The sequence below is a fragment of the Typha angustifolia genome, chromosome 12, assembly GCF_048772165.1.
Source record: "Typha angustifolia cultivar Huaian chromosome 12, ASM4877216v1, whole genome shotgun sequence".
NCBI lineage: Eukaryota > Viridiplantae > Streptophyta > Magnoliopsida > Poales > Typhaceae > Typha > Typha angustifolia.
Window position 1 is genome coordinate 10,490,350 of NC_133250.1, and position 26,492 is coordinate 10,516,841.

At 37.6% G+C, this 26,492-nt stretch overlaps 4 protein-coding genes across 5 annotated transcripts; 1 reads left to right on the plus strand and 3 right to left on the minus strand.

Annotated features, from left to right (window-relative positions):
• Nucleotides 1-588: 588 nt before the first annotated feature.
• On the minus strand, nt 589-4,069 carry LOC140771943 (F-box/kelch-repeat protein At1g51550). Its single transcript, XM_073113792.1, has 2 exons — nt 3,410-4,069; nt 589-1,825 (listed from the first exon to the last, which is right to left on the minus strand). Exons 1-2 carry the CDS (start codon nt 3,837-3,839, stop codon nt 867-869), a joined length of 1,389 nt encoding a protein of 462 aa, XP_072969893.1. The 5' UTR covers nt 3,840-4,069; the 3' UTR covers nt 589-866.
• A 1,348-nt stretch (nt 4,070-5,417) lies between these two features.
• On the minus strand, nt 5,418-9,347 carry LOC140772713 (uncharacterized). The gene is made up of 9 exons (XM_073114913.1): nt 8,890-9,347; nt 8,317-8,520; nt 8,048-8,150; nt 7,878-7,957; nt 7,690-7,767; nt 7,378-7,469; nt 6,649-6,760; nt 6,388-6,513; nt 5,418-5,778 (listed from the first exon to the last, which is right to left on the minus strand). The coding sequence occupies exons 1-9, from the start codon at nt 9,172-9,174 to the stop codon at nt 5,656-5,658; spliced, it is 1,203 nt and encodes a 400-aa protein (XP_072971014.1). The 5' UTR covers nt 9,175-9,347; the 3' UTR covers nt 5,418-5,655.
• A 242-nt stretch (nt 9,348-9,589) lies between these two features.
• On the plus strand, nt 9,590-23,349 carry LOC140771720 (putative DNA ligase 4). 2 transcript variants are annotated; one of them, XM_073113347.1, is made up of 27 exons: nt 9,590-10,041; nt 10,656-10,747; nt 10,997-11,082; nt 11,188-11,324; nt 11,532-11,606; nt 12,261-12,352; nt 12,575-12,646; nt 13,092-13,171; nt 13,257-13,294; nt 13,390-13,396; nt 14,177-14,332; nt 15,251-15,326; nt 16,048-16,172; nt 16,271-16,305; nt 16,624-16,682; nt 17,085-17,168; nt 17,653-17,745; nt 17,827-17,875; nt 18,087-18,174; nt 19,074-19,277; nt 19,518-19,643; nt 19,710-19,809; nt 19,887-19,992; nt 20,551-20,681; nt 20,809-20,967; nt 21,308-21,463; nt 22,490-23,349. In XM_073113347.1, exons 1-27 carry the CDS (start codon nt 9,706-9,708, stop codon nt 23,118-23,120), a joined length of 3,393 nt encoding a protein of 1,130 aa, XP_072969448.1. In that variant the 5' UTR covers nt 9,590-9,705; the 3' UTR covers nt 23,121-23,349. The 2 variants fall into 2 exon arrangements, with proteins under 2 accessions (XP_072969448.1, XP_072969449.1); XM_073113348.1 differs by having other exon boundaries at nt 20,596-20,681.
• Nucleotides 23,350-23,687: 338 nt separating this feature from the next.
• Nucleotides 23,688-26,286, minus strand: LOC140772448 (uncharacterized). Its single transcript, XM_073114522.1, has 2 exons — nt 25,175-26,286; nt 23,688-24,125 (listed from the first exon to the last, which is right to left on the minus strand). The coding sequence occupies exons 1-2, from the start codon at nt 26,198-26,200 to the stop codon at nt 23,964-23,966; spliced, it is 1,188 nt and encodes a 395-aa protein (XP_072970623.1). The 5' UTR covers nt 26,201-26,286; the 3' UTR covers nt 23,688-23,963.
• Between the last annotated feature and the right edge of the window lie 206 nt (nt 26,287-26,492).

Below are 26,492 nucleotides of genomic sequence, written 5' to 3' on the forward strand. Positions count from 1 at the left end.
ACAATGGCTTATCATAGGACCACAATGAGATATAAACTGTATGGTCCCCAGCATAATGCATGAAGGTGCACATGCTTCTACATGAATGCAGCCAAGCATACCACCAACCACAGATGATTTCCCATGCTCTATATGCATCACTTTAAATGCATCAGTACACTTGGACAAGAACAGATATAATTACTGCTCACCAAATCTTAAGAAATCCATATCTACAGTTTGGCTCTTCATTGTTGCAATGCAGTAATGCTAACTTTTCATAAGAAACTTACTCACAGGTGGCTCAGATGAATTATTGCTTAATTCATGGAGTGTGGTCCACGCCGTAAAATTATATCAGAATCGGTCACCAACCTAGGATTTTTCATCTCACTATGTGCAACCGAAGGGGCCAAGAAGAACAATCAATGACTGCGATTATTATGATGTTGATGAAGACAAAAGATGAGATGATGTCCATAAGAAGAGACTCAAAGCATGGAAGGTATGTCTTTCTGCAACCTCACCACCTGGATAGAACTTGTTCAGAATCTTAACAAAAGCTGAGGTCATAATTTTACTGTTTCACAGAGGAATAATACAAATTGGCATCATCAAAAGTTTACCTGATATGATTTATGCAACCAAAGGCTAAACCATTATAAAATCAGACATAAAATTATAGTGTACATCTCTGCTAGATATGTGCATGTAATGGAACAAGTTCTACTCAGCTGCATCTTCCATTTATTTTAAAAATTGTGTTCATTATCAGATCGCAGATGCTGATAAAGAGCTATACATCATGATGAGCTGGTAGCTATACAACAACGTTAACAGATTGATTTTTCATTGTATACAGGAGATTCCATATTTTCATCACACTCCTATGATTGCAGCATGAGCTCCATTTGATAAAGTTCCCCATCAAACCTCAAATCATAGGCTTCTGCTGGATAAATAAGACCATCCACCATTCCTCCAAAAACATAGATGTAGCGCCCAGAGCGGTCTGTGCATGCCCCATGGAAGGACCTATAATTTGGGCATTGACCTTCAATTACTAGCTTCTTCCACATTTTCTGTAGTGATTTTCTGGAGCCTGATTGAAAACTCAGTAGAGAAGGCACATCCAATACCCAGAAGTCATCCTTCCGGTGCCTATGTGAATCCTCACCACCATATATAAGAACTTTGCCTCCGAGTATGGGAGTTGCAGAGTGACCAACCCGAGGAAAGGGCATTTCACCCAGTACACTAGATAGCTCACACTTGAGCTCTTTCCATTCAGGGTAGATGCCACCAACATCGAAGAACCAAACATCATTGAGCACCTCATAACCTGAACCCCTTCCACCAAATAGAACCACGCGTGCCTGTCCAATCCATGTCAATGTGTGGCCTGAGCGAGGCGGAGGTGATGCGCGTGAATTCTCTATCTTGTGCCATCTACCAGATTTAAGGCCATCTGACAGATCCAGAAGCCATGTATCACTAAGTCGAAGGCCGTACAGTCCAATCCCACCATGGATCACCATGATCCTGTCTCCAACACAGCAGGCAGCATGGGCTCCACGAGGAGGAGGTGCAGATTGACCTACCTCTAGTAATCTCCACAAGACCTTGATCTCAAATGGACCTTCGCGAATTACTTGGCCAATCCATGTGTCATTTAGACGGACTCCACTATCGTTAATACCACCGAAGAGGACTAGAGAGTCACCTACTAGGATGCAGCTCTGACCAAAACGCCCACTTGGCATGCCTGAATTCACCTGCTGCCAACTTAGTACCCTGCTGAATCCATTTCCAATATATGCCACCCAAGTATCATCCAGATGGCGGCCTAAATAGGACAAGGGGGAGTGTCAGACTATAAGAAGGTTTGAATTTTGACAAGGTGGAGATAATTATCCTTGAAATGTTTCCAACTTATTAAAAGATGGGAAAGACTCCACCTAGTGCATGAAGCTGAAGACAAGAAATCTCTTCACTGCCAGTTGTGGACTAAAGAGGACATATCTTATTGAGGTGTACTAATGTCAAGATTCAGTATTTGAAAATTAAAGGCAGATAACTCGACATTGGTTGCTATATCTGGTACATCATCATGTAGAAAATAAGCATTCCACAAGGATCTATGCCTATGATTGATCAATAAATTTACTTGAGATTTCTATCAACTGGGATTGAGAAATTTATTAGACAAATAAGACCGCAAACAAGCTTACCTGCATCACGAATATCACTCCCTTCCATAGAGTTGCCTTAGCAGAGAAAGAGAATATGGCACATTATGGCACAAACTCCTGAAAGGTTGGCATCAAACTAATAACTAGTCATGAACTTCTACTTCATTGTCCCACAGAGCCTCTTAAACTTAGGTTGATATTCATTAATTGATTCCATATAACAGATAAAAGGTAGGAGGATATCCATATCTGTCTTCATTATAATCAGACCTAGGAACATGCCTTGCGGCACAAGAAGTTCTGTTCTTGCAGAAGTTTTTACATTTTGTAGCAGCTCCATGCTGCGTACTTTTTCAGAGTCTCTGCTAAGATAATAACAGCATGGTTCCTTCTGGAGAACAAATATTGATAAACAAGTGCTTGTACAGCAACGTCAAATTAAATGAAAAAAAATGTCTCACAATAATACCAGCTGTTCAAATTCCATCTGAGTCTCAGATACACATTGGGTGCATGACAGCACATCAGGAGAACAACCTTAATGATGTTTCCTCAAATTATCAATAGCAAGGGAAAGAAATTTTGGAAAATAAATTCCTAACCTGGTGCTAGTATCTATTACTCTTTTATAACATTTTTTGCTTTCCAAACAATCTCGTGTAGGTGAGATACATTTGAGGCGCACCCAGTGCTTCAAACATTCTACTAGGCTAACAGAAAATAAATAGCATACCCATGGGCAATAAATGCACGAAAAGAAAGGAAGTTAAGTTTTCCAACAGTATTATGATGTAAAACTAACCTCATCAATGTTTGAACTATCCTTCTCCTGTCAACTGCATCCTTGATGGGTATTACTAATCATCAAAAGAGAAGAACAAAAACAAAAAGACCAGATCTAATTTTGGCTAATCTAATGGTCAACCGAATTCATCTAATCTCCATAAGTAGCTTTGTACCTCAATATTTCATCTTTAGCAGAAATGGCATCAAAGACCTTCGACAGTAGTAAAGGAACGGAATTGGCAGCAGGGGAATCCCTTTAGTAAAGTAAAGGTATACTAACTTCAACTTAATCAAAAGAGAATCCTTTATCAGGGGAATTGCAATTAATGTCGAACAAAAAAAAAATGTAACTATTAGAACCCATGAATCAATCAAAACCAAAAGGAACAAGTGAAACAGCCCTAAAGTGAGCAAATTATGAAGCTGATCACTGAATAGAGAGGTAATCTAACCTCCTTCGCATCCCCCGCCGAAGAGAACAATCCAATCATCGACGAAATTGAGGGAGTGAGAGGCCCTTGGAGTAGGAAAGAAGCCATCTTTACTAGAAATCCTACGGCAAGAAAGAGAACCCAACTGGGAAACTCGCCGGTAAAGCCTCTTCCAATACAATCCCGTCTTCTCGTGGGGCGCCAAGGTGCCCACCAATGCATCAACCGTACCACTGCCCCAATCCCTTCTGCAAATGGCTTCCCACAGGTTATTCGACGATCCCAGCGATCTAAACCTCTTGCAGGTCATGGAAAAAGAGAGTATGGAATCCGGAGGCAGGAGGTGGAGGATCGAGATGATATGGTCGCAGTCCACGTGGGTTATGCTCGAGTAGTGGCGCGATGAAGAGGAGGGAGAAGAAGGAGGTGGGCTCTCCGGGTTCGTAGCCATGGGACGGTGTTCTCTCCAAGCTCTTGGGGGGGTGGGTGTGGGCTTCAACGGAGGAAGCGAAGAATAAACGAACCAAGACGAAAGGCAAAGAGCTGGGCTTGGGGAGGCGAGGGCAAACAGGTAATTTTAAGGTGAATGGCAGATTGGGGGAATTAAGGAGATGGTCAACCAATAGGAAGGAGAAATTGACAGAGGTTTTGATATTTTTCAATTTCGCCGTTGTTATACCAGTGCTCGATTTTAGGGCAAAAGGAGATAAGGATTGGGAAAGAAAGATCAGATACTTAGATTACATGGGATTTGGAGACAGAGATGTGTCTAAATTTATATTTCTTTTATCAAGATTAGAAGTCGACAAGTGGCATGATTTCAAAGGCTTCCCCACCTACGCGACGAATCGAAGGTAAATCGTAAATAATCTCATCCTATCATTTGCACTACTTTATTTATTATTTATTTAATTTTCAAATTCACTAAATAAAATATAGAGGTATAACTAGCAATAATAAAGGTAAAAATGCACAAAATTGGATGGAGTTGGTGAATTGTGTGCAATCTTGATCAGTAGTACTAAATTATTAGACAGTTAATTAAATTATGCCATACATACATACACGTTCAAGCAGGAATGACAATGGTTTTAAAGACACTGAAATAGATAATAAAATAAAATTTATTAAAATAGTATTAAATCAAATTGAAAAAGAAAAGTCAGAGCTTTGATGTACCTACCTGTTTCAGACAAGAATTCAAGTGGTAACGTAATGGTCTCTACTATCAAGAGAGAGAGAGAGAGTTGCTATCAAAAGCAAAGATCATGAGCTTTGATCAAGCGAATTAGCCACTAAAAATGTTTGTCAGGTTGTGATAAAAAAGACAAATAGTACATGCAGGCCAATTAAATAGCTAAGAGACAATAGACAGTGCTGAAGTCTATCTTTTCAAGTTATTTGCATCTGCAATTTGGCTTCTCAGCAATCAGAGCATTCAGTGTTCTTCACTGGTTGTTTCTGATGTCTTTGGCACACACAACTTTCATTAGTTCTCATGATTTACTGGCTTCATACTAGATGCCATTAGTTTTTGGCAGTAATTATTGATTTCATACACAAGAATCAACATTGTAGCAGATGTTCTAAATCTGATGCTAAATTTTCTTCTCATCAGAAGAAAAACTTTTACTGCAGATTGAGGTTAGTGATCTGCCTACACTGATGCAATCCATATATTAAAAGGTGATAGCTAGTCTTCTGAAACAAATGTCTTGCTGTTTTTTTTCATATATACAAGATCAAATATCCGAGAAAGAAACGGCGAAGAAGTTAACTCTAGGCTGCTCAAAGAATTAGAGGATCTTATTAAAGACCATAAACTTTTACAAGGCATATCACAAAGAAGAAAGTTGATATGGATGAGTAAGCGGTGAATTTTGCCAAAGAAACATACAGGAAGTGCAACAGATCCACTTTTGGCATGCTCTGAAGCCTGTGGTTAAACTAACTATAAAGATGTTACAGAGCAGAGTTCTGACATTTCCAAGCGACACCAGTCGCTGTACACTAAAATCAGCTATTGCACTGGTAAAATATAATCTACTACCAGCTAAGAGTTACAGTAACCAATATGTCTTCAGTTCAAAGTCCCACATAAACTCAAAAGACCAACAAAGATATCTTCAATGCTTGCCGCTTATTTGAGGGCTCACATCTATTCTTAAGAAGAAAAAAAAAAGGAAGGGAATTGAGATCTGCCAGTTCTGATAAGTAGAACTGATATGTATTCTCTTAGCAGCTAACTAAGAAGAGAGCTGCAAAAATCAAGTCCTGCTATGTGATTTTGACCTGCAACCTTTATTAATTATCTTCTGCAGTGCCACCTTGGCTTCCTCCAGAGTCCGAACTCCATGTTCTACTTCAAAAGACAGCCTTTGGATATGAAACTGCATTAGAAAACAAAAGATGAGCCACAACAAGAACTAAAGAATATAGTATATGCACAAATTCTTCAGAATAAAAACTCCAGAGAGTTTCATTAGATTTGTGTAGCATGTAAACAGACAGCATTAGCACATTCGAACAAGAAAACATTGTGCATATTTATAGAACAGATATGCATAAATGGTCTATCAGTAGAAAACATAAGAAAAGGAAAACGTAATTATTGATGTTCATTAGGGATAGATAGATCCTCAGATTATCAAGAGAAGAAGATTCGAGAATGTAAAAAGAACCCAACCATTAACTTAGACAAAATCCAAACACATTTTTTGTGATATTTATTAGTGGATAGTTTATTTTTATTGTTTTTGTAGTTCTTTCCTTTTTTTCATCAAAATTTAGGTATTATCAACATGGTGTTAGCTGTTATTTGCCCAATCTTACCATACTTGTTGCAGAGGTCATGATGTTCTTTCAGAAATTTATGCAAGATATAAGCAAATAAGTTGATTATATGTGGAACTTCAAATATAATTAAAGGATAGTAAAATAAGGCCTTAATTAAATAAAAGTTAAGAAATTGAGGATCAGCAGTTTAGCCAAGAAGATACCTGTGTCCCTTGCCTGACACGGATATCAGTGCCCTTGCTATCTATTGATATGAAAGCTGCATCATCTATCTCTTCTTCAGTGGATAAAATTTCTTTCAGCGACTTTGAGAACATAGCATTCAGTTCCTTTTCAAAAGTTAAAATCACAAAGAAATGAATTCTGTTACCACTTAGTGAAACAACAACATTTGAATTTGCAGTTCTACTAGCGCATCCAATAGAAGAGCAAAATGGCAAAAGATTTAGTATAACAAAGCTCACCTTCAAATTTTGTTCTCCACCATCAACAGTAATCCTATCAGGTTGAGTGGCCTCATACTCTTTCACATCAACCCATGCAACAGTGCCGAACCCACCCATGAAATATATGTCACTGGTGATTATACAAGAGAGTGTTCATCACATTTATACAACATTTTTCGTTTTCCATGATAATTTTAATAAAAATTCAAGTGAGGAGCTAAAAATGAGCTCCATTAGGCATTTCTGCTCAAAAGATTGGAGTCCTAAGGAATGTGTCATCCTCATACAGTACGCTTTCTTAGAATGATTACCCTTATGTCTATCTATTTATCGAATTAAATAAATCTAAGTGGTCTGCACCTATGAATCAATCAATGTTTTCCCCAAGTTTTAAGTGCAAAAGAGAGCCTTTATTTTCATATTTCTTATTACACCCACCCACCCACACCCATCCACACCAGAGGGAGAGTAGAAATCTCCTATACTAGATTTAGTGCCCTGAACAAGAAGGGGAACAAGGTAATGTTCACAAAAATTCATGGCCCATGCAAATATACAAGTACATATAATAAATATATGTCTACAATACTAACCTTCATCAAATATTGCTCCAACAGAATTAGTAATGGCAGAAGTTCTCATTAACTGTCTAATTATCTATTAAATAATCATATGATGGGGACCGTAGATAACAAAACTTGATGTGATGTCGCAATGCAGATTAAACTCTCGAGAAGGTAGACAAACCTAATACTCTGCATCCTGTAATAGTGAAAATTGCCCCATTTTTGGGATGCCCACTGCTGGTGTTTGGCTTTATACTGCTGACGGCCCCATTCCTGAACCAGGAGCAATTTATTATACTTCCAGTAAATGAACAAAAATTTATCAAAAAAACTCACAAATGATATGTAGGATTAAAACTGGAGGCATAACTATAGGTTAAACTAAGAACCAAACTTTGCTTCTAACTAGAGCACTAAAAAGTAGTAAATCATCAGATGGAAAAAAACAAACAAACTATGCCACTAGGTAAAGCTAGTATAACTAGAGAAGCACCTGGAAATCAGCTGGGATTGGGACGATATCACCAAATATTGTAACACGTGCATTTGATAGACCACTCCATCCAGGTATCTGTCAGCATAAGAAGAACTCAGCACAAAATAATATCTCAGATTCCCAACAGAACAAGCACAGATAGGAGTAATAATAACAACCAATTGTAGGGGAAAAGTATTGACCACCTGAACAACAAGCGTAGATCTCGGATCACCCAATAGATTTCGTGTGTGGATTGCTAGCGGAGAGAATGAAAAAATTGGGTCTACAATAGTTGGAGAAATAAATAAAAACCATGCCTGACTGACTTAGAGTACATATTCAGTGTGTATTGAAAATAACAAATCTTACTTACGGCCAATAGGATCAGCTGCAAAATCAACTAATGAACCAAAGGGGTATCCTTCACGATGGTGATGCATCCTTGACATTATAGTGGACAGATGACCAAACCTAGCCTTGATTAATGGAGAAAAGTTCGTAACCAGAAATATACAAAACAAACAGTAGAATTAAAAGGCAGTGATTAGCATGAAAACATGGAGACATCTGGAAGACAAAGAAGAAAAAAGAAATACGGTGACAATGATGAAACCCATTTCATCTGTTTTAGATACAGGATACCTGCTCCATTAGATTCCGAACAGCCAAAGCAGGTGGAGGCAAATCGTGAGTGGAGGTTGCACTTTGGACACCACCAGAAATAGGTGTTCGGAAAAGGCCTGCTCTAGATTCATTAGTTCTGCCACCATCAACACTTAATCTCACCTCCTCTTTTGGAAATTCAGTAATGCCAATTTTATTGATACCATTTACGATCATGTCACTCTAAAACAAATATAAAGAAAAAAAACAAAAATAGATTAGATTTTGTTGTTTTAGCGGAAAAATGAACGAAAGCCTTAACATGTTATTCCTTAGCTACAAAAGATGACAAAGATGTATTGATTACTAGAAGTATTTAGAAAAGAAACAAAAACCGAATGAGCCAAGTTTGAGAATATATGGATCGATAGCACTCGTTTAATTTGATTAAAAGGACATTTCTGATAAAGATAAGATCTTTCATGGTTCTTACATTAGATGAAACAATAAGTTATCATCAGTTCGTTCAAAATTGGTGTCTCTCCAATCGAAGACCAAAATCACCTCACGATTCGTACATCATTAAAAAAGAAAAAAAAATCGAATACATACCTCCAATAAAGACGAATCCAAGTCCGGAATCAACTCAAACCCATTCACAAACGCGCCCTCATCTCCCTCGCTACTGCCTGAAACATCTCGAGAGAGTGCTCTCAACCTTGCATTGCAACTCAGAAGCCTAGATACCTTCAAAGACCCGACCTTTTCGTGGTATCTAGGGCAACCAATTGGACAAGTTGGGATCTTGCGGAGAGAAGAGATCGAGGACTGGTGGGAGAGGGAAGATTCGACGAGTTTAGAAGAGAAAGTGGAGGTGGAGGTGGAGAGAGATTCCATGGAGGAAAGAAACCCTAGAAAAAATTGCAAAAGATGGTGGTGGGGTTGGGGTGAGCTCTCTGTCTATATATATTTTGGATAGGTTTTATATAGATTTAATGAAGATTTGCAGGAGATTTAGAGGGAAAGCCAGACAAAGCTTGGGTTAAAGCAGTCCTTTCCTTCTCCATGTCGAAATCCTAAATAAAGTCGTTGTCTTTGTAGAGAACGGGGTTTGCCTTTGGAATTAGAGTTGAAAGGGGGACTAATTTGTCAACATTTAAATAGTTAGATAAAACCTCTATGGAAAAGATAAGGAGTGATTTGCAAATAAAGAAAAGAGAAGTAGTGATTTACAAATAGAGAAAAGACAAGGTTCAAAAAATAAGTATAAAAACACAGGGTCTTATATGCAAACTTTCGAAGGAGTCTTCCTTCCGACGGGACGACAGTTCTCACCTCCCACCGCTTAAGAACCAGCAAAGACTGAAAGAAAACGAGGGTCTTTTTTGAGCGATAGATAGAGAGAAAGCGAGTTATCTCAACGTCGAGATGACGGACGCGACGGTCCGATTCGGGCTCCTGGTGAGCATGTTCCAGGCGATGCTCCGGGACCGGTCCGCCGCCAAGAAGCGGAAGCGCCTGCGAACATTCCTCGACCGGGTCTACACTGGCCAGGAATTCTTCAGCGCAATCCGCCTCGTGCTTCCGTCCCTCGACCGCGAGCGCGCTTCCTACGGCCTCAAGGAATCCGTCCTCGCCACCTGCCTCGTCGACGCCCTCGGCCTCGCCAAGGACTCTCCGGACGCCCTCCGCCTCGTCAATTGGCGCAGGGGGGGCTCTCGTGTCGGAGCGAATGCTGGAAATTTTGCCCTTGTGGCTGCCGAGGTCAGTTTGGTTCTTCTTTGGGAGTTTGGTGGAGTACCAAATTGCTATTTCTTTTGCAATTTTGTTTGGAAATATGGGAAAATGTTTGATCTTGGTCGGCATTGAAGCAAATCCATTAGACGGTCTCTCTCATTACTCGCTTTTCATAAATTTTGGGAGAGTTTAGTGGAGTATTCAATTTCTCGTTTGGGTTTTTTTTGGCTGGGAATACGGTGAAAGGTTTGACCTTGTTCATTCTAGAGGGAGACACATATTACGCCATTTTGATTTGGTCGGTTTTCAACCTTCTTTGGCTAAAATTTGGCAAATTGTTTGATATTTATTTTTTTCGTTTTTGAAACGCGCCGCCCATTATTATTTCATTGCTTGCTCATCTATTAGTCTGAGTTGATTAAAGTTTTGTGGCAAATTGTCCGTTTTTTTTTTCTTGCAGAAAATCCATTTTACCATTTTCAGTGCTTGCTGGATTTTAGCTTGATTTGTCTAAATTTTGCCAAAATGTCTGGTCTTTGTCGTTATTAAAGAAAATTCCATTACATGCACTCGGTTACTATAATTGAGCTTTAAAACAGTAAGGGGTGGAATTTGAAGAATATCCTTTTAATGCCGGTCAGGTGCTTCAACGCAGACAAGGAATGGCTTCAGGTGGACTAACAATCAAGGAGCTGAATGATGCACTCGATCAGCTGGCCGCAGCGGAAAATAGGTAGAAGTTTATGGGCATCGTTAATTGGAATCTCCAACTCTGGTACTTGATATTGTTTCAACTTGCAAAGTCACTATTTCCTTATGTAAACTATAGGCCTATTTCCTTTACAAAGTCACTATTTCACTTTAAACTACAGCTGCTGACTTAAATGGACTTGAAGCATCACAAGATGGCTGTTGCCCTTGTTCTTACTTCATTTCTTATATATAAATGTAAATGTATTCTTTCTTTTCCTGATCTTCATAGGGCAACAAAGGCTTCTATACTTGCTGGTCTTATTAAGAAAACAAATGCCTTGGAAATGAAATGGATTCTGATGATCATTCTCAAAGGTTCTTTCCTAACATTCTGTTCACTTGCTTTCTCTCCTTTCCTTTGTTTGAAAATCTGTTGCATTAATTTTTCAAGTATAATATAATCTTAATTGGTTTTCATAGATCTAAAGTTGGGTCTTAGCGAGAAGAGCATATTCCATGAATTTCATCCTGATGCTGAAGATCTGTTTAATGTTACTTGTGACCTTAAATTAGTTTGTGAGAAGTTGAAAGATCGAAGTCAAAGACATAATCGTCAGGTAATTTGAGGCTGTCAATGATTAATGTATGTCAGTTTTGGATAAAACATTCAGATATTTGATAAATGCTGTTTCTAAATTCAGGAGACAAAATTCTGTTATCCTATGTCAATCTCATACAGAGAAAAGATAATTTATTATGTGATTTGGCTCTCCTTTTAGAATCATATTTTAGAATACTTTACCATTTGGCCATTCTATTAACAGGATATAGAAGTGGGAAAAGCTGTCAGACCTCAGCTAGCTATGAGGGTCAGTGATGCTTCAACAGCATGGAAGAAGGTAAACTTTGTTCTTGCCTCTCAATGGGTTTGTTTTTCTTTTAAGTACTTAAGTATTAACTATCATATCGTTACCGAAAGTTGGTAATTGTTTAGTATGCTAATCTCCTTAAGATCATCAGGAGAGGATTAGCTGGGAGGAATCTTTTATAAAGGGAGGTCTTTTTTGTTTACCACCAGAAAGGCATGATAGCAATGAAATTGTTTTTAAAAAAGAAACCTCTTCATAGATGAGCATAGGGCAACATGCATCTTGTCTTGCTTAGGCCCTCCATTGATGAGAGCTTCCTTCACTGCTCTGCACTTTCCTGGATAACTAGATGGTCTGGTGTTAGAAAAAACTATCTGGAATCAGCTATCAACCTGAGAAATTCAACATGATGACCTTGATAAGCACCACAGATACTATTTGGCAACTTTCTTAGGCATCCATTGCATACTGAAAGAAATGGATATAGCAAAAATGGCTTAGTGGTTTCGATTGCCATTTTATATGCTTACATTAGTCCTGGAACATGCATTTCCACATGCTTTTCAAATTGTGAAATAATTGAATCTTTAGGACAGTACCAATCCCATGCTTATTTTACTAAATTCTTTAGGGACAATATAAATCTCTTCATACTAACTTTCCTCAATTTTTTGTATTGTCTAGCTTCATGGAAAGCAGGTGGTTGTTGAATGCAAATTTGATGGTGATCGCATTCAAATTCATAAGAATGGAGAAGAGATTCATTTTTTCTCACGGCAAGTCTGATTAGATTCCCAGCGAACATCTAGTTCAATGTTCTCCCAACTACTGGTTTATTGGATTTCTTAAAACATGTCCTGTAGCATAAAATGGTTTATACTGCATGCTCCACTATGAGTCCTTAATGTTTTAGGATTTTCTTTTTCAGAATTTTTACTCTGAAAGCCTAAATGTATCTGCTTTTGAGTCAAAATATCTCATCTCTTCTCATCCATCAGGAACTTTCTTGATCATCCTGAATATGCACCTGGTATGTCGAAGATAATTCTGCAAAATGTCTTGGTTGACAGGTACTTGCTTGTAATCTTATATGGAAGTGAAGTATACTAACTGGTTCACTTAACTCAGTTTTTGCAAGACTTTTATGATGGCCTTACAACCAAAGACTTGGACAGTGTGTTTTATATTTCAGATTGTTTAATATTTATGTATTAATTGCATCATTCTAAGGTCCATTTTTTCTTTTTGTTTCTTTTCAAGCCTTATTATCAATTTAGTTAATTATTTATAACTGAAATTCATTTCAAAAATGCCACACTTAGTTGAGATTGTATTGTACTCTGATCAGGTTTAGGAGTTATCATACTGAATAAGTCGTCTTGTTTGTTCATAACCTTACTATATTGGATTGATGTCATCTCTTTAGGAGTTCAACCTGAAACTGTTTTTACTTGAGTTGTGGTGCGTTATATATGTCCATGTTCCTTCTTTCAAGTAGATTTTGATGCTGTTCAGGTGCATATTGGATGGAGAAATGCTTGTTTGGGATAGATCTACCAATCATTTTGCAGAATTTGGTTCAAACCAGGAAATAGGTCTTTTGATAATTAATATAAACTATAATCATGTAACTTATAGTTAGTTTTCCTGAAATAGTCACCAATTAAATTCTTTTGGCAGCGAAGGCAGCGAGGGAAGGACTGGAGACTGATCGCCAGGTTCTTACCTGAGAAATATATGCTTAAGATTTGTTTTGCGGTCAATATTATTAACAAGTTTCATCTTACTTCAGTTTTGTCTTTTGTACTTGCAGTTGTGCTGTATCCTTACCCTGAAGTCTGAATTATCTGGAGTCACCTAGTTTTTTAATCCCTCAGTAGGGGGATATTGGTATGGAATAAATATTTAGTTCCACAAGGTCTTCGAGAACTTCAAATGATGAGTCTCTAAATCTTTGTTGGTTATGAAGTTTAATCAAGGTCTCCAGGCTATTTTCATATTGTTAATCTCCTGATATCGAGTTTCTTTTACCTGTCTTCATCATTTACTTGTCGACTTTTGTCTGACTCATGTCTTATATGGAAAAGGATGTTGTAAGATTCTGGCAGTGATTGTTATTTGAATTGATATGAAAAATTAGTATCACCAATAGAACCTTTGCAACAAGACTTGTACAATTTTGAATACATATGGTGGACATATCATCTGGTTTTTAATTTCTTGTTCTTTTCTTTTCGGTTGAATGTTGCTAGCAAGAGCCTTTGTTCATCTAGAAAGAGTCGCGAAATTTTGTGGTCTGAGCTATTTGCGTATGTTCTGATGAGATATTTGAACTCTCAAGCTTTGAGCTGTTAATGACATAATGCCATTTGATCTGTTTTCTATGATGTTCTAATGATATTTTATAATCTTCATTTGCAGCTTCTATTGTTGCTAATCACTATATGCATAATAAAATGATTTTGAAAAGAACTCTATGATAGACTTGCTCTTTGTTATCAGTTTGTTTGGTTTGGGATAAGATATACAAGAATGTTGCTTTTGATAAGACATATTTAGATTTTTTATATTACTTAGTTTAACTTGACATAAAAATATAGATGTTGCTTTTGATATTCTTTATGCTGGAGATACTAGTGTTATTCATCAGAGCTTGGCGGAACGACATGAACTCCTGCAAAAGGTTATCAAACCTTTGAAAGGTCAGCTAGAGATTTTGATTCCTAATGGGGGTCTTAATGACCATCGTCCACCAGGTGAGTGATAAAACTCACTATTTCCCTGTTTCTGTAATATTAAGTATCAGAATGTTAAGCAGCATACTGTATATACATAGTGGTATATGATGTATATGTATAAGTATTGTTTCCGGCTTGCATGTTGAAGTTCATGATTCTCTGTATGTACTCACCTGCTTTTTTATGTCTTTGAAAATGTTTTACAAGCTGAACTTGGACCTTCTAATCATGACCTCTTAATATATTTTATCTGGCAATGTAGTCTATGCTGTAGAAGCATTGCCCTTTTATGTTAATTTTTCATATTGGACTATAAGGTTTCTTTGCCGAAGAAAGAGAAAGATATACATTTTAGCATAGTCTGTCATCCAAATTGTGTGGACCTGATAACCTGGTTTGTTAAAACGCAATGAGCATGTGTAATGTTCTTGCAGCTTTTTTCATTTAGGATACTTGAGACAACTGTGTCTTTGAATTAATTTTTTTTTTTTAAAACTAGTGTATTACAACTTCTGTTAGGGCCAGTGCTGGTAACCTCCATCATCTACTTATAGCAAATTTACAGGTAATGCCATGAAATTTCATCCTTCTGCTGAATGTAGTAGGTACTTGCTAGTGAAGCTGCCCAAAAAATATTTTTAGGTTACCTTCCACCTTGAGAGAACCGTAAGGGAGTTCGTTGACGTATTCATATATAGTTGGAAGCCTAACAGCCCATAACTTGTTCCCAATAACAACTTTATGTAGATGCAAATGGATTCTTCTTTAATGTTTGGACATCTCATAAAGGCAACAATTCCTTTTTTTTTTCTTTTTGCGGATCTTATGTACTTATTACATGTAACTTGTTGTGCCACATAAATCTTCATTGGTGATACACGCTTGTGTTGTAAGCCTTATGATGGTTGCACTTGATAAGCACTCTTAAATTTTCAGGAGAACCAAGCTGGTCCATTGTTGCATATAATCTGGAAGATGTTGAGAGATTTTTCAAGGAAACTATTGAGAATAGGTGATAAAACTCATTATATTTTTTTCCCCTGTTAATTATGATCAAGTCTGAGCAGTTGTAAAATTGCTTTTTAGTTTAGATTTCTGTAGTATAATATTTTCATTTTAGCATATGCTAAACTTGGTACGCTGATTAGGAATTGGAACCTTCTAAAGAGTTTATCTGAGTGTGCCAAAGTAAATGAGTAAGGGATGAAGATTCTCATAAATGGGTTGGATACTTGGATGTGGTGTAACCTGAGAGTCCCACATTTAACTTCAGCTGGGTTCGCGATCGACAGTTAGGTGACTTAATGTTGAAGTCAGAACCAAATACTTGAATCATGGGGATACATTCATCATATGCCCCTTTCCCGTTGGATCTTTTAATTGTTTGTCACTAAAAAAAAATCTTTTCCCCTTACAAATTGTCTGTAAACAGGTTTGGGTCCAAATAATATGAAAATTTATGGATTTGAAACTTTCTATCACAAATTATTTGGAGCAATTCAAATTTGTGCTAACTTTCTCTGCTGGAACTGAAGCTGGTTTGATGACTTCATCTAAAATAACAATAACACATAAGCATGCTGAGTGTAAAGCACTGATGACCGAAATGTCAATCTTATATTTCCCTTTTCTAGTCCGTCATCTTTTACTTTTTTTTTTGGGGGGGGGGAGGGGACATTAATTTCAATTTTGTTGCATGCACTCAGGTTTTCTGATTTCTATATACTCTGTAGGGATGAGGGAATTGTGTTGAAGGATCTTGGTTCGAAATGGGAACCTAGTGATCGTGGCGGAAAGTGGCTGAAGTTGAAACCTGACTATATACATGCTGGTTCTGATCTTGATGTCCTTATTATAGGTAAGCTTACGCCCCTCCCTCAGTTTATTCTGCATTTTTTTTCTTGAGGAAAAGAGACTATTTAATTCAGTAAAAGTTGACTCACTCTTTGTCATCAGGAGGATACTTTGGATCTGGTCGTCATGGAGGAGAGGTGGAGTTTTATGCTCTCGTTTAACTATATTTCTTTACTTAATGGTTTGGTTAATCAAACCTAGTACGGCTAGAATGACTTTATGATGCAAGAAAATAGGGGCCTTCTAACTGCTCCTAGGTGATTCTTTGGAAAATTAGTAGGTAGTTGACCATGTGGATTATGGTTACCAACTTCCTAGTTCCTATTTGCCCAGAGATGCGTATACTTGCAGATGCATACGCTTGTATATGCATTCATATTTTCTATTTAGCCTTTGCTTGGTCTTATGAACGTAATCATGCAGATCTTCTTTCTATTTCTTCAACTTATTTGCAGGTAGCTCAATTCTTAGTGGGTCTTGCAGAGCATTCAGATTCTACTAATTACCCAAAAAGGTGAATAAGAAATCCTTCTTTGCATTTATAACTAGCTTTGCATAGTTCATGCCATCATTCTGTTCACATTTTTGGATCCTTGGACTTATAAATTAGCTCATGAAAGTTGTAGGTTTACTAGTATGTTTCGTGGTTAGTCCAAGTGATGTGATTAGCTTGTTCAGGTCTCTTATAATTGTCTGAGGTGTAATCTATTGGTTGATATATAGTTTACTAAAACCATAAAGTGAACATCAAGAAGAATTTGTTGTCGTTTTGTATTAGTACGATGCCTTACAATCTTTTTTACATTATACACCGTTAAATTTTGACACAGAAGTTAGTTTATTGTCTATCAGATCTTTTTGTAAAACCTTGTCAAATTTTGTTTAACAATGTTTTGATGCAATTTTTTTTGCTTAGATTTGTTTCATTTTGTCGAGTTGGCACTGGCCTCTCTGATGAGGAGCTTGATGCGCTGATTACAAAATTGAAACCCTATTTCAGGTACCTATGTGACATCATGGTATTACTCATTTTCTGGTCTCATATCGATGTGCTAAAATTTATTATTCATACTTTCAGTTCTTTTCCAGTTTTGAGTTCTGATCAATATATTTTCCTTCTTCGAATAGTGTTGATTTCTGATGTAATATATCTACTTTACCTTTTTATCTACTCTATCTTCTTGAGATAAATGTTCCAGGTTTTCCTTAAGTAGCTTGACTGAATAGGTATTAATTTGATCTTCTGATGAGGACAAGTTAATTCCAGGTTCTATTTTGGCTAAATGGTGATTTTGAGAGTTTTGCCTTTTCTTCTATTCTTTTGAAAATGTTGTTTCGACTTGCTTATTGCTATTTTGTGGGAATCTGTTATGGCCATCAAAACATAAGATCTGAACTTCACAAACCAGAAGTTGTTGGGCACTCAAGATTATACAGTGTCTGGGTTTCTACCTTTTTCTTTTGTTAATCTTCCTCTTATCCAGGAAAAATGATAACCCAAGAAAAGCACCACGCTTCTACGAAGTAACAAATAATTCAAAGGAGAGACCAGATGTTTGGATCGAGAGCCCTGATAAGTTGGCATTCTTAAAACCTCCTCTCATTGATTGGAGATTTAAGTTCTTGTAACGTTTAATCAGTTTATTTTCCAACTACAGATCCGTTATAATATCCATAACTAGTGATATCCGAACAATCAAGTCAGAGGTAAATCTTTCTATTTTTATTTGGATGGACCTTGCCTGCTTCTACTAATGGTTTACGTTTTCATTCTGTCAAAACATCCTCTTACAACTTTTTCATAGTAGAATAGTTGTTTTTGCAGAAATTGTTTTTGTTGCAAGCAGCTTGATCAATTTTTTTTCTGCTATTCTCTCATGTTTTTATACACTTCTTATGGTGGCTTTTGTTCGTTAAGGTGTTTGCTGCCCCATACAGTTTGAGATTCCCCCGTATTAACCGTGTGAGATATGACAAACCGTGGTATGAGTGCCTCAATGTGCGGGGTAAGTTTTAAAATTCTAAATGGCCTATTAATTCAATCTTTTTCTTAAGCAGAACCCATTTTTGTTCTCTAAGATAAGTATATTCTGAAGTCCAAGTCCTCTCCAAATGTATCATTCGACACACTTTACGAAATAAACAATTAGACAGGAGGTAGAAATAGGAGGTTTCTTCTGAAACTTTATTATTACTATTCTACTGGTTGTAGATTAGTTCTTTTGGCTCTTTAGATGTGAAGGTGCATATTTTCCACTTGACTGCTTTATGTAATATCTTGTTGTTGGTACATACTGTAGGCTAGTGAAATGATATCCACTTATTCATGCTTATTACATGGTATGGAAGCTACGGATACTGGATCATATATACAGGAAACTGAAATGACAGGAGTGCATAAACAAGCTGATTAGGTGGTTAAATCTGGCCATAAATTAAGCTTTTGGCCCAGAAAAGGGCTTTGCAAGAGTTCAGCTCAATAATTGAAAATGCTTCCAAGAGAATCTACACATTTTTAAGGTGTGCTGTCAGCCGTCTAGAGAATGATGTGACTGGTGGAGAACGTAAAGATATAATAAGATACTTCATCAGCGCAAAATGCAATAATGTCTGAGTTTGAAATTCAATCTTTTCCTTCTTGTTTTTGTTTTAAAAGAAGGCTCCATCCTATGTGGGATAGGAAGGGTAAACGTGATCATCTTTACCCTCATTATTGAAGAGGTGGTTTGCATTACTTCAACCTATGACTGTTGCACTAAGTGACGCTCTCATATGTTCTCATCCTCTTTTCTATATTTTCTTTTGACATACCCAGAATGATATTCTTATCAGGTTTTTCTGTCTATTTTGTTGATATCCACCTGTCATTTATATTGATCTGCTTTTTCTTTTTTAACAATGTCAGCATTTGTGGACATAGTACAATCAAGCAACGGTAACACACACAAGGGAACAGATCATGCAATTTTGCAGGACCACATTTCGAAGCATATAAAACCGACAAAGAAGGGAGAGAAGAAGAATGTTTCTGTGGTCCCTTCGCATTTTGTGCAGACTGACATCTCTGATGTTAAGGAAGAGACCTTAATTTTTTCGAATATGATGTTTTGTATCCTCTGAGCTCTTGCTTTGACTGTTGTGATTCCTCTGCAAATTGCATTTTTGTGTATTATAAGGAAGGTAATATTTCAGTGCCTGCTAGTAATTCTCAGGTTTGTCGTCTGAAGTAAAAAAAATTTGTGCATCGTTTGAAAATAAAATGTTATAAATCCAACCATTAGATTTCTTACAGCATGGAGTGTTATAATTGATTAGATTTGGAAAAGAACCACTTCCTTGACTCACTTAGATTTTGTCAACATTCCTCCATCATATTCTTTGGATTTCTTTCATAAATTGGTGGCGGAGAATGGAGGAACTTTCTCGATGAATCTTAATGACTCGGTCACTCACTGTATAGCAGCTGAGAAGAAAGGTACTCTGCTGTTCAGATATGATATGTCAAATATATGTCTGATACATGCTTAATTTGGATTGATAGGAATCAAGTACCAGGCAGCCATGCGTCATGGTGATATAATTCACTATTCTTGGATCTTGGATTGTTGCAAACAGAAATGTCTATTGCACTTGCAACCGAAGTTAGTATTGAATCCGACTTGTATTTTAGAATGTTTTAGTGTATTTTGAACTTTTGGATATTCTTTTGTAATTGTAGGTACTTCCTTTTTCTTGCTGATGCGACAAAGCATAAACTCCAGGAAGAGATTGATGCATTCTCTGATTACTATTTCTGGGACATTGATATCACAGACCTCAAACAGGTGTGCAAGCTCGTGACTGGAAGTGTTCAATCTCCTATGGTATCATAAAAGAATATTTGTTCAATATTAAATATACAAATAATATATTTGACCACTAAACAGCCCTTAAGGAATTGTTTGATGGTAAATATTGAGTGATCAGCACCTTATGTGGATACAGTAATCAGTAGGTGCTGCAGGTGAATGGTGGCTTCACTAGAATATGGCAGAATAGAAGCTTCAGTCTTGAAACTTGAAAGCCTCAGTCACGCTTGTGGCACTCAGCAAAGGCATCTCCATTTATAAGTTCATCTAATATCAATTGGCGTAGACCTATAAATGACATGCTGAATATTCATGAACTTTACCAGTGATCTTGTCAAAGAGCTTTTATTTTATGAGTTAAATGGTATTTCAGCTGGAAAAGGTTAACCTATATACTGCTAGAAAATGTCACCTGAAAAGTAGAGTAACAGAACAGCACAGTGAATTACAACTTGGAAGCTAAGGGTCTTCTTGCATTTTGTAGGACATACCCAATGTATACTGATCAATTTTAATTTTGTTTGATTTGTTCAGATATTTAACAATATGACTGAAGTGAAAAATGGCAATATGATACAGTACTACAGGAAGAAGTATTGTCCAGAGGAACGATTGTGCTTCTTTCAGGGTTGTTCCATCTATTTCTATAAAGGAATGCCTCTAGTGTGAGTCTCACTTCCACTTTTGTTTCATTTCTACTCTTTTAGAGGTTCAATACTTTTGAAGTGTGAACAGGAGTCATACTTCCACGTTCAAAGCTCTTTACACAGTTATTGAAATTTTGTTTTGAAGAAATGAGGATCACAGTGTGATATTGGATCTTGCACTGAAGAGGATGAAACTTGATTTAACCATGCATGGTGGTGAAGTTTGCAGCAGTCTTCAGCCTGCTACTCATTTGGTTGTATGTTCAACCACGGAAGCACATAATTTTGATGAAATATATAATAGGTAAGAATTTAGAATATTGAAAAGATTATATGCAGTCTCACACATAAGAGCTACTTCTTCCTTTTTCTATAAATGTGTCAATGCTTTACATTGGCTTGGATGTGTAAGGAGATTAAATGGAGTTTGGAAACCATATATTTGGAGATGGATGTCATGGCTACACGATGCCTTTATAGTTGAGGGTTTAAACTTTTACCTGCTAAGCGTTGTTGAACTGTAGTTCCTTCTATAAAATGCAGTATAAAATGTATCGGAGTTTCAAAGATGCTTGGAGTATATTTATTTAAATTGATTGACAACTCACAGATTCATTATAAGTGTTATGCTGTTTATTCTGCAGTTTTCCATCTACACAGAGGCACCTTCTACATTATAAAAGTTTACATGTTGTGAAGAACAAGTGGCTGGAGGATTCATTAGAGAAGTGCAAGAAGTTGCCTGAAGATGCTTATGATCTGAAACCAGATACATTAGAAGAAATAAGGGTGGAAAGCAGGTAACGATTGAATATTTTGTGCGTTTTTAGAGTGAAGAGTACTTGTCAATATTTTTAAGTCATGTTTTGAATGAATCATATGTTTGGCTTGGATAAAATATGTGGATATACTACATGATACCAGATTTACTGTTATAATAATCTTGGAGAAAAAATACATGACATGTGGGAGTAGGCCCGAAGTGCACAAAACTTGTACAGCTGCCATTAGTTGAAGGGGACCCAAATCTATTATGTATGGGCAAATAAAGATAGGTCAGTTAAGACTGACCTTAAAAACTGTGTAGATTATGTAATTAACAAGTAATAATAGTTCTATACAGATTGTTACGAATCAAATCTGGACCGATCTAGAGGTAAAAAAATTATAAGATTTTTATAGGTGGTAGCTTCACGAGTTATGGACCTAAGGGCTTTGGTTTCACGTCAATCAGACATCGGAGTGAAAAGTTAAAAATAAAACAGTGAAGAAAGGTCAAATCTAAATAGATTAGTAATTATCCAACATTGCCACAGTCATCAAGGGTGGTGAACGGCCAAGGATGGTGATGAATAGCGATAAAGTAGGGTGACTCGTGATGGAGAATGATGACTAAGGTTTGAAAGCTTTGAATAGATCTAGGGATACGATCTACTCTTAGGAAAATAAGAATGATCTAAATTAATTTAACTCAATGACCATTCCACGATGATAATTAATCTACGACTACTTTTATTTATAGGAGTAGAGTCCTAATGAATTGGCCACATACGGATTATCGATTTTAATTCAAAATTAAAGACAATAAGCAAATTAGATTAATTAGACTCGACTGATTCAATTCACATGCTCAGATCGTAACACAGATAATACTATTCTTGCAAGTACATATCCATTTTGTAGATAAATATATAGTTATACAACTAGGCATGTGTTTAGTTAAACAATACACTTGTCTCTATTCCAATTATGTGGATGTGCTTTTTGCTTCAAGTTCTTCATCCTTGATTGGTTTTGCATTTTTTTGCTTCTCTTTCCTTTGACAGGGATGAAGCCGAGCCTCCTGTTGATACAAGTGCCTCGAAAGACCATAAATTTCCACGATTACTTGATATAGGTGGAAAGAGGAAAAGAGGAAGAACAACACCTACTAGCTCGAGAAATATCAAAGCAGGTCCAAGACCTCGAAGAAGGAATCGACCTGCAAAAATAGATCAAGATGAACCAGAAGAAAGTGATTCCTTGGGCGACTCTAGCCGAAGAGATCCTTTGGTATCAAGGGAAGATTCTGCTTCTAAGATGGAGGAAGACGGGGATAACAAAAATCAAGAACCGCTTGCAGATGTCAAATTTATCAAGTTTCAAGAAGGATCTGAAGATATAGATTCAACTGGCTCTAATCAAAACCGAAATGATCCAGAAAGTAGAATTGAAGAAAGGTCTGATAGGACACATGCTGATGTAGGAACCAGTAGGCCAGGTGAGAAGTTGGAACAAATGGTTGATCCATTGCATGCAATGCTACTAGATATGATCCCAAGCCTTAGCCAGAGAAAAATTGAACATGGGACTTCCGCCTCTGAAGGCAAGAAGCTACTGCCGGATCCCAATCCTAACCCAGTGAAGAAAAAAGTTAGTTATAAAGATGTTGCAGGCGAGCTCTTAAAAGATTGGTGACTTTCACTCCAATAATAGACTTCACAGTTTGTGTACAATAAGATGAGTTATCTCAGATTTTGTACTTGTAAGGAGTGGTTGCACATAGCTCAAGCTGTTGCAGAGTTCACTATAGAAATAGCTTCTTTTTATCTGATGACATTGTTCTAGTTTTTGGTGTAAGACAAAGAATCTACTTGGTAAAATGAACTGCCTCTTGCAAAGTATTGTAGAAATTAGTTGCCTGTGATATTTTGTACTCGTCTCTATTTATGTGCAGACTTCCTCACGTTAAACTTTTGGAGGTACACACAAAATGGAATCATTTTTATCTTTTATATATACAGATACCAAATTTAGGGGGCACATATGTAACATTTTTTATCTTGTTCAGTTGTTTGATTGTCTATAGTTCATAATGGTGTCAAAGATTGACATCTTTTTAGCTTCTTTTCTGTTGCCAAAGATTGATCATGTATAGTAATATCCTCACTTTTTAAGAGCAAAAGAAGAGAGCAATTAATGCACCCCCTCCAGAATTAGGTGCCAACCTCTCTGATGGGAGCAACATCAGGCAAACAGAAAGGCTTATCTAAAGGCTTTATTATATTAAATGTGCTGCAAACACTAGAATAGTAAGTTACAAGCAGATCGTGCACAAAACATGAGAAAAATGCTCTCCAAAAGTTAACAAAGACATTAGATTCCCATTGCGTGAAACAATGGAGGTATACCTTTCACATAATGCATATAAGCAAATCAAGGCTTCCATGAGATGTCGATCGTAAACAGAGTAAAGTAAAACTTTCCCTCCCCAAACTTTGCTTCCAAGGGGATAAGATGCCCCTAATGTTACAACAAAGCTCACCAACCGTACTTGGCTTGCGTCTCCGACTTAGTCAGGAGGCCCTTAGAGCGTCGCTCTGCTAGTTCCATCTCCTTCTGCCTCATGTCAAAGAACAAAGAGCCAATCTGATGTTTTCTTTTATGCAGCTTTGAGGGCTTTCCCTTGGCTGAAGAAATAGGCTACACAAGAAAATTTTAGTTAAACAATAAGGGCAGGGCAAATATTGATGATATCATGTATAGACAGCACATCAAAATATAGGAGAATGTAACTGCAAAATCATAAATGACAACAGAACTTCTACAAAACACATATGAAAGATTTTTTCAACTTCACAAAGTCATAACTCATCTCAGAGTTTCTAATATGATGTAGGCATATATATGAAAATTATGCAGTACCTACAACAACAACAACAACAACAACAGTAACAACTAAGCAATCAACTAGTTGAGTCATGTATGTGTGCATACATCTTTTACCTTTATTCAGCCTATTTAGTCACATTGTTTGTCAAACCAAACGCAGTCATGTTAACTTCTTGTTCATTTCTCACAACATACCCCCAACTTCTTATTTATCTTGTCGGCTTGGGTACTTGTACCATTGACAACTTGATGATACCAATCTAAATATGTGTTAGATTCAACGGCAAGAAAAGTTCTGGGTTAGAACTTGCCTAACAAAGTCAAAGGTGGCTAAGCATGTGAAAAACCAAGACATATTTGGCCCTAGATCTAGGGTTCCATTAAAAGATATTTCTCACCTATTGATTTAAACAGTGGCAACACTTGTGACTTTTGGGTAATGGTTAAAAGATGCTGCTATTATGTAAGTATCAATATGTGCCAAGCATGGATGTCGAACAAGAAACCTTATCTCTTCGGCATACTTGCAGGTTGCTTAGACAGAATAACCAGGACAAAGTTAAGAATAATAATCCTCACTTTAAATTTGCATTTGAAGCATGTTCTCACATCTTTAAACAAGTACAATTGATATTCCAATTCTTAGTAGTGGAGGGAGCTCATCTACCAAGCAAGGGTTACAAGAGCAGGAAATGTGCTCAATTCTCTTTCTCCTGTATCCACAACATTCAGCTAAAGGTTTCTTTTACTGAAATTTAATTAGGTTATACGAATAATAAGGTCGATCTAAATTCGCATGATAAGCAACATAATAGACAAAGATGATCACTGAAAAAGATATAACAGTACGAAATATAAACCTGATAAGATGGTCCAAATGCTATTCCTGTCATTTTAGTCTGACCCTCCCTTGGTCTATTCTTCATCAATTCATCCTGCTTCACCTCCAGAATCTGCGCAGCAGGGATGTTTTTCCCTCTCTTTCCCAGTATACTTGTCACATCCGGAATTTCCGGTGCTCCTATTGCAACCGATCCATCAGACCAATTGCCCTCATAACTACCATAATCTGGAGCCCATGCAGAAGCATCCGTACCATAACTTGGGATCCAACCAGAGGGATCACTGTTGCTTGCTAAGCTCGAATCTACCATCCCCTCGACTCCAGCTTCCACCGATGCGCCGACCCAGCTACCGTCGTAACTCTGGTAGCTCTCGAAACCGGTTCCTTCTGGCTCAGGTCTGACCACTTCTGCATTGACCGCCGGCAATTCGGCATCCACAGTTGATCTCCGCGAGGCGGCAGAGGTCACTGAAGGCGCTAAGCAAAGCGAGTTCTTCGGCGCGGGAAGCATCGAAGACAGGTTTTTGGGGGCAAAAGAGGACGAAACCTTGATGGGTTTCCTCTCTTTCTCCTCCTCCTCTTCATCGTCGTCGTCAAAATCCTTTCTTTTCAGCAGAGACGGGTGCAGAGGGGGCGTAAAGCGCACGACCTTCTTAGAAACCGCAGGCTCTTCCGATTTGGGAGGCGGCAGAGAAGAGAAGAAGGAAGACGAAGAGGAGGAGGAGGAGGAGGTTTTGGGCCGGGGAAGAGAGGAAAAGACAGGACCTTGGGGCTTGGGTGGGTTCGAAGAAGGGACATCCTCGGTGGGTTTTCCTGCTTGGATCGAAATCGCTTGATCTGATTCGAAGGGAGGAGGCTTTGGTGGACCGGGAGAAGAGAGGGATTTAGGTTTGGGGAGGGAGGAGAAGAAGGAAGAGGAGGAAGACTTAGGAGGGGGAAGAGAGAAGGAGGGTTTTGGTGGAGGGATGGAGTCATCCTTATCGGCCTTGGGTCCTCCATCTTCGTCGTCGTCGGAGGCGTAGTTGGCTAACAAAGAATCCATGAGAGAGAGAGAGAGAGAAAGAGAGAGGATTAGGTCGGTCTCGGGTTTGTATTTGGGTCGGGAATTTCGTGTAGAAGTCGACGACGAAGTACCTCAATTTAGCCCTTTTGAGAAGTAATCGATGAGGAATTGCCCTCCCTGAGATGCCGGGTTTGAGTTAATACTATATGGGCCTTAGGCCTCATTCTATTGTGTCAATCCTAAACCTATTTAGCAATCCATAACGCATTCTTCTTTTCTTTTTCATTTTTTTGGAGAGATAAATAAGAACTCAACAGTGTCACTGAGGTTT